The 10,805-nt window shown below is 32.0% G+C and overlaps 1 protein-coding gene across 1 annotated transcript in view; it reads right to left on the reverse strand.

Annotated features, from left to right (window-relative positions):
- Positions 1 to 967: 967 nt before the first annotated feature.
- LOC119613730 (cytochrome b5) overlaps positions 968 to 10,805 on the reverse strand; it is a 12,252-nt gene continuing 2,414 nt past the window's right edge. The window contains exon 2 of the mRNA XM_037969774.1: positions 968 to 1,271. Within this exon, the coding sequence (XP_037825702.1) occupies positions 987 to 1,271 (285 nt within the window). The 3' untranslated portion in view covers positions 968 to 986. The remainder of the gene's footprint in view (positions 1,272 to 10,805) is intronic.

A 10,805-nucleotide genomic window follows, 5' to 3' on the forward strand; every position in this document is an offset into this window, starting at 1 on the left:
TTATAGTTAAAATGGTGATGAAATAATCTTGATATTAGTTTATGATTTTGTTTAGAATTAAAGATGAAAGTTAATGTTAATTAATTTATGATAGAGTTAGTAATTTATGGGCAAAATGTCTCATTGTCTTCCGAAAATCTAGAGCTGTAAATAAGTGAAATAAGAAATTAGTTGTTGTGAAAGTTTTTTTTCGAATAAAATAACATACTTGTCTTAAAATAAGGAAATATTAAAGAGCTTGGCTTGATTGGGTATTGCTATTGTCTGTCTATTACTTATCCTGATTTCACCCTTTTTTTTTGGCCATTTTGACTGTAATCAAAAAAATCATAAAATGAGTTTTGTTTTTTAATTAATTAAAGAAAAGTTTACACAATATTTAGTTGTTTTTTTTTATAATTTATTTTATTATTTATATTTATTCTAGCTTTTTAATTTGCATTATCAAAAAGACAACTGAACAAAGATTTTAATATATATATAAAAAAAAATAAACTTTCCCACTTCCTTACAACGAAATGTAAATTTTTGTTTATTTGTTCCTTGTGTGTATTAAAAAACTTATTTAAATTATGGAATTTAAAATCCATAAACAGAAAATTTTATATGTTTTAAGTATAATTAAATGAAATTAAAGTTTGTAAAAAACTAAAAGCACCAAAAGTTTAAAACTTTATAAAATTAAACACTTTGAAAACTGAGCACTCTTTTGGTTTAAAAGAAATATTAAAAAAAAAGAAGAAAACTTTATAAAATCTTAAATGCAATTTTCGCAAAATAGTTATTAAAACAATAAAAAAGAAAGAGAAATGAAAATATAGAAAATATAATAAGAGAGGAGTGAATTGGCAACTAAAAGATTATAGAAAAGAAAATAATAAAACTTTTTGTATATCAAAGAAGGCCTTCTTTTTGTGTTAAGATACAAATAATGTGCATTTTGGTTTTTTTGGAATTTAGTGTTTGCTTTTTGTGTTTGTTTAAAATTATTGCGATTTGCTGCCAAAGAAATATTTGTAGATCAAAGTGGCAATTAAACCCAAAATGAAGGGCATCAACCAGGATTTCATGGAGGTTTCTTCGGTTTTTTGATCACTATTCCAGGTGGGTTCAGACTTTTCGGGGATATTTGTACGTTCTTCAGGCACCAATTCACCAATTTTATATTGTTTCATCATTTCACGGGCATCGGAACTGTGACCAACATCTTCGAAATTTTCTGTAGCGTCTTTGCCGGCTTGTTCCATTAAGACCTCCTCACCACCAGGGTGCTAAAAGTAAATAAAATAAAATATAAAGAAATTAAAAATGAGAACATAAATCAAAAAAGAGACTTAGAACACTTTTTCTGCAAATAAGCGCTTTTTATGTATAAATACCTAAAGATTGTCGTATCGTGGATTTATTTATAAATTCATTTAAAGTAATCCTCAACAATAACAAAGTATTGTCGAAATTATACATAAGAATTTTAAATAGTCTAGAATTTGTTTTGTACATATTGTCTTACTAGTATTTTGTATTCATACTGTCGTCCTACTTGTTGGAATATTTTTGAATCAAGGTCAAAAATAAAGAGTATATAGATGTCTATAGTTTTGTTATTACTCTGGACTTTGATTTTAAGTACTCAAGTTTAGTAAACAAAGATTTGTATTTCCAGTAAACAATTATTTACAATGCTTTTTTTACAAAATATTTTTTTTAATAATCTTCTAATAAACTACAATAATTTTTTGTACTAGTTCAGTTCGATTCAGTTCTAGTTCTGTCTAGTTCTGTTCTAGTTCTGTTCTAGTTCTGTTCTAGTTCTGTTCTAGTTCTGTTCTAGTTCTGTTCTCGTTTCTGTTCTAGTTCTGTTCTAGTTCTGTTCTAGTTCTGTTCTAGTTCTGTTCTAGTTCTGTTCTAGTTCTGTTCTAGTTCTGTTCTAGTTCTGTTCTGTTCTAATTCTGTTCTAGTTCTGTTCTAGTTCTGTTCTAGTTCTGTTCTAGTTCTGTTCTAGTTCTGTTCTAGTTCTGTTCTAGTTCTGTTCTAGTTCTGTTCTAGTTCTGTTCTAGTTCTGTTCTAGTTCTGTTCTAGTTCTGTTCTAGTTCTGTTCTAGTTCTGTTCTAGTTCTGTTCTAGTTCTGTTCTAGTTCTGTTCTAGTTCTGTTCTAGTTCTGTTCTAGTTCGTTCTAGTTCTGTTCTAGTTCTGTTCTAGTTCTGTTCTAGTTCTGTTCTAGTTCTGTTCTAGTTCTGTTCTAGTTCTGTTCTAGTTCTGTTCTAGTTCTGTTCTAGTTCTGTTCTAGTTCTGTTCTAGTTCTGTTCTAGTTCTGTTCTAGTTCTGTTCTAGTTCTGTTCTAGTTCTGTTCTAGTTCTGTTCTAGTTCTGTTCTAGTTCTGTTTCTAGTTCTGTTCTAGTTCTGTTCTAGTTCTGTTCTAGTTCTGTTCTAGTTCTGTTCTAGTTCTGTTCTAGTTCTGTTCTAGTTCTGTTCTAGTTCTGTTCTAGTTCTGTTCTAGTTCTGTTCTAGTTCTGTTCTAGTTCTGTTCTAGTTCTGTTCTAGTTCTGTTCTAGTTCTGTTCTAGTTCTGTTCTAGTTCTGTTCTAGTTCTGTTCTAGTTCTGTTCTAGTTCTGTTCTAGTGTCTGTTCTAGTTCTGTTCTAGTTCTGTTCTAGTTCTGTTCTAGTTCTGTTCTAGTTCTGTTCTAGTTCTGTTCTAGTTCTGTTCTAGTTCTGTTCTAGTTCTGTTCTAGTTCTGTTCTAGTTCTGTTCTAGTTCTGTTCTAGTTCTGTTCTAGTTCTGTTCTAGTTCTGTTCTAGTTCTGTTCTAGTTCTGTTCTAGTTCTGTTCTAGTTCTGTTCTAGTTCTGTTCTAGTTCTGTTCTAGTTGTTCTATTCTAGTTCTGTTCTAGTTCTGTTCTAGATTCTGTTCTAGTTCTGTTCTAGTTCGGTTCTAGTTTCTGTTCTAGTTCTGTTCTAGTTCTGTTCTAGTTCTGTTCTAGTTCTGTTCTAGTTCGGTTCTAGTTCTGTTCTAGTTCTGTCTAGTTCTGTTCTAGTTCTGTTCTATTCTGTTCTAGTTTGTCTAGTTCTGTTCTAGTTCTGTTCTAGTCTGTTCTAGTTCTGTTCTAGTTCTGTTCTAGTTCTGTTTCTAGTTCGTTCTAGTTCTGTTCTAGTTCTTTCTAGTTCTGTTCGTTCTGTTCTAGTTCTGTTCTAGTTCTGTTCTAGTTCTGTTCTAGTTCTGTTCTAGTTCTGTTCTAGTTCTGTTCTAGTTCTGTTCTAGTTCTGTTCTAGTTCTGTTCTAGTTCTGTTCTAGTTCTGTTCTAGTTCTGTTCTAGTTCTGTTCTAGTTCTGTTCTAGTTCTGTTCTAGTTCTGTTCTAGTTCTGTTCTAGTTCTGTTCTAGTTCTGTTCTAGTTCTAGTTCTGTTCTAGTTCTGTTCTAGTTCTGTTCTAGTTCTGTTCTAGTTCTGTTCTAGTTCTAGTTCTGTTCTAGTTCTGTTCTAGTTCTGTTCTAGTTCTGTTCTAGTTCTGTTCTAGTTCTGTTCTAGTTCTGTTCTAGTTCTGTTATAGTTCTGTTCTAGTTCTGTTCTAGTTCTGTTCTAGTTCTGTTCTAGTTCTGTTCTAGTTCTAATCTAGTTCTGTTCTGTTCTAGTTCTGTTCTAGTTCTAATCTAGTTCTGTTCTGTTCTATTCTGTTTTAGTTCTGTTCTAGTTCTGTTTTAGTTCTGTTCTAGTTCTGTTCTAGTTCTGTTCTAGTTCTGTTCTAGTTCTGTTCTAGTTCTGTTCTAGTTTTGTTCTAGTTCTGTTTTGTTCTGTTCTAGTTCTGTTCTAGTGCTGTTCAGTTCAATGCTCTCTTTATTGTAAATTTCCTGTTGATAAAAAGTTTTTGAATACATTTTCAGTTTATAAAAAAATTTCGTTAAAGAGTAACATAAAGTAGACGAATTTTCCAATCCCACTATAAATGGTTGATAAAACTTTCTAAAGATACTTACATCAAAGTAAGTCAAAGTTTTATTATTTGAAACTTTGTTAAAATTTAAATTAACTCTAATAAAATAAAGCTAATTAGAGGTTAGTAGGTTAAATCTAATAACCTAATACTCAGGAGTATATAAGAAAAAGTTAAAAAAATTGAAACAATTATAATTACGAAATTTTAAATACTTAGTTATAGGACAAATTTAATTTAAGGTCACATTTATTACTGAGTATTGATATTAACATTTTAAAGCTTCCCAAAAAGGTAATAATAATAGTAATAACAACAATGATAATAATAAAAATAATACTAAATATGTATGTGCTGTGAACTAAAAGTTATCAAAAAGCCGGCAAATACAAATACAAACAGCGACCCTGTAGATTGTTGTGAATGTCCCAATAAGGGTTTAGGCCTAGGCAGAAGTGAATTGACTCTATACAGACATCAATCATATTTTAATTCGTTAATAGACAATTGAATCCGGAATAAATTCGTGTTAAGTAAAAATACTTTAAGTGATTTCCCGTGGATTACTTAGCGTCTTTAGAAGAAGAAAGTTTGATAAAATAGTTATTTTTATTCATACGATCAATTGACACTCAATTTATTACAAACCATTGGGTTTACTGGGTGAAAACACACACACACACACTTAAACGAATAGCAAACTTTCCTATAGACAACTTGCATGCAACGCTTTAATATGTCTTTAAAAATTAATAATACAAAAACATCAAAACGAATTAAAAACAATTGTGTATAAATATAAAATGGTCAACACAGCTGATAACCAAATTATATAAGGGAGATAATAGTAGATACATATGTATATATATATGTACATTTCTATATACTAATAATACGTATAAAGAAAGTATTTATAAATTATTTTATTTCATCTACGAATATACAATCAAAAAGAAACTCACAAAAAAGGTTTATATATGTTTGTGAAAGTAAAACATAATAACAAAATGGAATATGAAATAATGTGACTTTTGACCCAAAGACAACGGAATGAATGTATTTTTTTTTTTTTTTTTGTTATTATTGTACATTATTATGCCATAGTACAAAGTTACTTTGCAAGTCAGATTTGAAATAATTTCTGACGACCAAAAATGGTATGAAAAGAAAAACATGTGTTGAAAAGTTTTTAAATAGTTTTTGCATAAAGTAAAACAAAAATCAAATGCTTTTTTTTTTAAATTGTATAATTTACTTAAATATGCAAAAAATTTTATACAAAATATTTGCATGTAAAAAAAAATATATAAATTATTAAATTATTTGTTTTATAATAAAAAATATTTGTAATTTTTTAAAAAACCAAACTATTATTAACAACTTAATTATTTTCCTCTATATATTTTTGTCTATTTTTTTGTTACTCATAAGCATAATTTTTGCAAATTATAAATTTAAATCATATTATCATTAATATTAACATATTTAAGCAAAAGTTAAAACTGAAAACTTTCTTGCTATTTATACCCAATAGGTTTCTAACCCACTTATTCTTTTAATTTTTTGTGCATATTTTAAAGTTGGTATTGTAAACCCCATTTTGCCAATAACCGGTTTGACCAAAAAGAGAAAATAAATTAGCGGAACTATTAATGAATACAGATATTTAGTTAAATATATTAATAATATAACAGTCTTCAATAAATTTGCAATACATCAAAACTAAAACAATGGAAAAAACATTAAGGAAACAAATTTTAAAACTATTTTTTAGAATAAGATAAATTATGGTTTTAGTAAGGAAATACATGAAGTCCGATAACTATGCAATTTTTGGTTTAAGTTCTATTATAATTCAGTTCTAGTTGAATTAAAGTTTAGTTCAAGTTTATTTGCAATTTTGTTCAGGTTCAGTTTTAATTCAGTTCTTGTTAAGTTCTAGTTCAGTTCTAGTTCGGTTCTGGTTCAGATCTAGTTCGGTTCTAGTTCAGTTCTAGTTCAGTTCTAGTTCAGTTCTAGTTCAATTCTAGTTCAGTTCTAGTTCAGTTCTAGTTCAGTTCCAGTTCAGTTCTAGTTCAGTTCTAGTTCAGTTCTAGTTCAGTTCTAGTTCAGTTCTAGTTCAGTTCTAGTTCAGTTCTAGTTCAGTTCTAGTTCAGTTCTAGTTCAGTTCTAGTTCAGTTCTAGTTCAGATCATTCTAGTTCAGTTTTAGTTCAGTTCTAGTTCAGTTCTTTTTCAGTTCTAGTTCAGTTCTTGTTCAGTTCTAGTTCAGTTCTAGTTCAGTTCTAATTCAGTTCTAGTTCAGTTCTAGTTCAGTTCTAGTTCAGTTCTAGTTCAGTTCTAGTTCAGTTCTAGTTCAGTTCTAGTTCAGTTCTAGTTCAGTTCTAGTTCAGTTCTAGTTCAGTTCTAGTTCAGTTCTAGTTCAGTTCTAGTTCAGTTCTAGTTCAGTTCTAGTTCAGTTCTAGTTCAGTTCTAGTTCAGTTCTAGTTCAGTTCTAGTTCAGTTCTAGTTCAGTTCTAATTCAGTTCTAGTTCAGTTCTAGTTCAGTTCTAGTTCAGTTCTAGTTCAGTTCTAGTTCAGTTCTAGTTCAGTTCTAGTTCAGTTCTAGTTCAGTTCTAGTTCAGTTCTAGTTCTAGTTCAGTTCTAGTTCAGTTCTAGTTCAGTTCTAGTTCAGTTCTAGTTCAGTTCTAGTTCAGTTCTAGTTCAGTTCTAGTTCAGTTCTAGTTCAGTTCTAGTTCAGTTCTAGTTCAGTTCTAGTTCAGTTCTAGTTCAGTTCTAGTTCAGTTCTAGTTCAGTTCTAGTTCAGTTCTAGTTCAGTTCTAGTTCAGTTCTAGTTCAGTTCTAGTTCAGTTCTAGTTCAGTTCTAGTTCAGTTCTAGTTCAGTTCTAGTTCAGTTCTAGTTCAGTTCTAGTTCAGTTCTAGTTTAGTTCTAGTTCAGTTCTAGTTCAGTTCTAGTTCAGTTCTAGTTCAGTTCTAGTGCAGTTCTAGTTCAGTTCTAGTTCAGTTCTAGTTCAGTTCTAGTTCAGTTCTAGTTCAGTTCTAGTTCAGTTCTAGTTCAGTTCTAGTTCAGTTCTAGTTCAGTTCTAGTTCAGTCAGTTCTAGTTCAGTTCTAGTTCAGTTCTAGTTCAGTTCTAGTTCAGTTCTAGTTCAGTTCTAGTTCAGTTCTAGTTCAGTTCTAGTTCAGTTCTAGTTCAGTTCTAGTTCAGTTCTAGTTCAGTTCTAGTTCAGTTCTAGTTCAGTTCTAGTTCAGTTCTAGTTCAGTTCTAGTTCAGTTCTAGTTCAGTTCTAGTTCAGTTCTAGTTCAGTTCTAGTTCAGTTCTAGTTCAGTTCTAGTTCAGTTCTAGTTCAGTTCTAGTTCAGTTCTAGTTCAGTTCTAGTTCAGTTCTAGTTCAGTTCTAGTTCAGTTCTAGTTCAGTTCTAGTTCAGTTCTAGTTCAGTTCTAGTTCAGTTCTAGTTCAGTTCTAGTTCAGTTCTAGTTCAGTTCTAGTTCAGTTCTAGTTCAGTTCTAGTTCAGTTCTAGTTCAGTTCTAGTTCAGTTCTAGTTCAGTTCTAGTTCAGTTCTAGTTCAGTTCTAGTTCAGTTCTAGTTCAGTTCTAGTTCAGTTCTAGTTCAGTTCTAGTTCAGTTCTAGTTCAGTTCTAGTTCAGTTCTAGTTCAGTTCTAGTTCAGTTCTAGTTCAGTTCTAGTTCAGTTCTAGTTCAGTTCTAGTACAGTTCTAGTTCAGCTCTAGTTCAGTGCTAGTTCAGTTCTAGTTCAGTTCTAGTTCAGTTCTAGTTCAGTTCTAGTTCAGTTCTAGTTCAGTTCTAGTCCAGTTCTAGTTCAGTTCTAGTTCAGTTCTAGTTCAGTTCTAGTTCAGTTCTAGTTCAGTTCTAGTTCAGTTCTAGTTCAGTTCTAGTTCAGTTCTAGTTCAGTTCTAGTTCAGTTCTAGTTCAGTTCTAGTTCAGTTCTAGTTCAGTTCTAGTTCAGTTCTAGTTCAGTTCTAGTTCAGTTCTAGTTCAGTTCTAGTTCAGTTCTAGTTCAGTTCTAGTTCAGTTCTAGTTCAGTTCTAGTTCAGTTCTAGTTCAGTTCTAGTTCAGTTCTAGTTCAGTTCTAGTTCAGTTCTAGTTCAGTTCTAGTTCAGTTTTAGTTCAGTTCTAGTTCAGTTCTAGTTCAGTTCTAGTTCAGTTCTAGTTCAGTTCTAGTTCAGTTCTAGTTCAGTTCTAGTTCAGTTCTAGTTCAGTTCTAGTTCAGTTCTAGTTCAGTTCTAGTTCAGTTCTAGTTCAGTTCTAGTTCAGTTCTAGTTCAGTTCTAGTTCAGTTCTAGTTCAGTTCTAGTTCAGTTCTAGTTCAGTTCTAGTTCAGTTCTAGTTCAGTTCTAGTTCTAGTTCAGTTCTAGTTCAGTTCTAGTTCAGTTCTAGTTCAGTTCTAGTTCAGTTCTAGTTCAGTTCTAGTTCAGTTCTAGTTCAGTTCTAGTTCAGTTCTAGTTCAGTTCTAGTTCAGTTCTAGTTCAGATCAATTCTAGTTCAGTTTTAGTTCAGTTCTAGTTCAGTTCTTTTTCAGTTCTAGTTCAGTTCTTGTTCAGTTCTAGTTCAGTTCTAGTTCAGTTCTAATTCAGTTCTAGTTCAGTTCTAGTTCAGTTCTAGTTCAGTTCTAGTTCAGTTCTAGTTCAGTTCTAGTTCAGTTCTAGTTCAGTTCTAGTTCAGTTCTAGTTCAGTTCTAGTTCAGTTCTAGTTCAGTTCTAGTTCAGTTCTAGTTCAGTTCTAGTTCAGTTCTAGTTCAGTTCGTTCAGTTCTAGTTCAGTTCTAGTTCAGTTTCTTCTAGTTCAGTTCTAGTCCAGTTCACTTCTAGTTCAGTTCTAGTTCAGTTCTAGTTCAGTTCTAGTTCAGTTCTAGTTCAGTTCTAGTTCAGTTCTAGTTCAGTTCTAGTTCAGTTCTAGTTCAGTTCTAGTTCAGTTCTAGTTCAGTTCTAGTTCAGTTTTAGTTCTAGTTCAGTTCTAGTTCAGTTCTAGTTCAGTTCTAGTTCAGTTCTAGTTCAGTTCTAGTTCAGTTCTAGTTCAGTTCTAGTTCAGTTCTAGTTCAGTTCTAGTTCAGTTCTAGTTCAGTTCTAGTTCAGTTCTAGTTCAGTTCTAGTTCAGTTCTAGTTCAGTTCTAGTTCAGTTCTAGTTCAGTTCTAGTTCAGTTCTAGTTTAGTTCTAGTTCAGTTCTAGTTCAGTTCTAGTTCAGTTCTAGTTCAGTTCTAGTTCAGTTCTAGTGCAGTTCTAGTTCAGTTCTAGTTCAGTTCTAGTTCAGTTCTAGTTCAGTTCTAGTTCAGTTCTAGTTCAGTTCTAGTTCAGTTCTAGTTCAGTTCTAGTTCAGTTCTAGTTCAGTTCTAGTTCAGTTCTAGTTCAGTTCTAGTTCAGTTCTAGTTCAGTTCTAGTTCAGTTCTAGTTCAGTTCTAGTTCAGTTCTAGTTCAGTTCTAGTTCAGTTCTAGTTCAGTTCTAGTTCAGTTCTAGTTCAGTTCTAGTTCAGTTCTAGTTCAGTTCTAGTTCAGTTCTAGTTCAGTTCTAGTTCAGTTCTAGTTCAGTTCTAGTTCAGTTCTAGTTCAGTTCTAGTTCAGTTCTAGTTCAGTTCTAGTTCAGTTCTAGTTCAGTTCTAGTTCAGTTCTAGTTCAGTTCTAGTTCAGTTCTAGTTCAGTTCTAGTTCAGTTCTAGTTCAGTTCTAGTTCAGTTCTAGTTCAGTTCTAGTTCAGTTCTAGTTCAGTTCTAGTTCAGTTCTAGTTCAGTTTCTAGTTCAGTTCTAGTTCAGTTCTAGTTCAGTTCTAGTTCAGTTCTAGTTCAGTTCTAGTTCAGTTCTAGTTCAGTTCTAGTTCAGTTCTAGTTCAGTTCTAGTTCAGTTCTAGTTCAGTTCTAGTTCAGTTCTAGTTCAGTTCTAGTTCAGTTCTAGTTCAGTTCTAGTTCAGTTCTAGTTCAGTTCTAGTTCAGTTCTAGTTCAGTTTAGTTCAGTTCTAGTTCAGTTCTAGTTCAGTTCTAGTTCAGTTCTAGTTCAGTTCTAGTTCAGTTCTAGTTCAGTTCTAGTTCAGTTCTAGTTCAGTTCTAGTTCAGTTCTAGTTCAGTTCTAGTTCAGTTCTAGTTCAGTTCTAGTTCAGTTCTAGTACAGTTCTAGTTCAGCTCTAGTTCAGTTCTAGTTCAGTTCTAGTTCAGTTCTAGTTCAGTTCTAGTTCAGTTCTAGTTCAGTTCTAGTTCAGTTCTAGTTCAGTTCTAGTTCAGTTCTAGTTCAGTTCTAGTTCAGTTCTAGTTCAGTTCTAGTTCAGTTCTAGTTCAGTTCTAGTTCAGTTCTAGTTCAGTTCTAGTTCAGTTCTAGTTCAGTTCTAGTTCAGTTCTAGTTCAGTTCTAGTTCAGTTCTAGTTCAGTTCTAGTTCAGTTCTAGTTCAGTTCTAGTTCAGTTCTAGTTCAGTTCTAGTTCAGTTCTAGTTCAGTTCTAGTTCAGTTCTAGTTCAGTTCTAGTTCAGTTCTAGTTCAGTTCTAGTTCAGTTCTAGTTCAGTTTTAGTTCAGTTCTAGTTCAGTTCTAGTTCAGTTCTAGTTCAGTTCTAGTTCAGTTCTAGTTCAGTTCTAGTTCAGTTCTAGTTCAGTTCTAGTTCAGTTCTAGTTCAGTTCTAGTTCAGTTCTAGTTCAGTTCTAGTTCTAGTTCAGTTCTAGTTCAGTTCTAGTTCAGTTCTAGTTCAGTTCTAGTTCAGTTCTAGTTCAGTTCTAGTTCAGTTTAGTTCAGTTCTAGTTCAGTTCTAGTTCAGTTCTTCAGTTCTAGTTCAGTTCTAGTTCAGTTCTAGTTCAGTTCTAGTTCAGTTCTAGTTCAGTTCTAGTTCAGTTTCTAGTTCAGTTCTAGTTCAGTTCTAGTTCAGTTCTAGTTCAGTTCTAGTCAGTTCTAGTTCAGT

Source organism: Lucilia sericata, unplaced genomic scaffold (genome assembly GCF_015586225.1).
Source record: "Lucilia sericata isolate MDLA Ls3-8-SP2 unplaced genomic scaffold, ASM1558622v1 Contig002273F_arrow, whole genome shotgun sequence".
In the NCBI taxonomy this organism is placed as follows: domain Eukaryota; kingdom Metazoa; phylum Arthropoda; class Insecta; order Diptera; family Calliphoridae; genus Lucilia; species Lucilia sericata.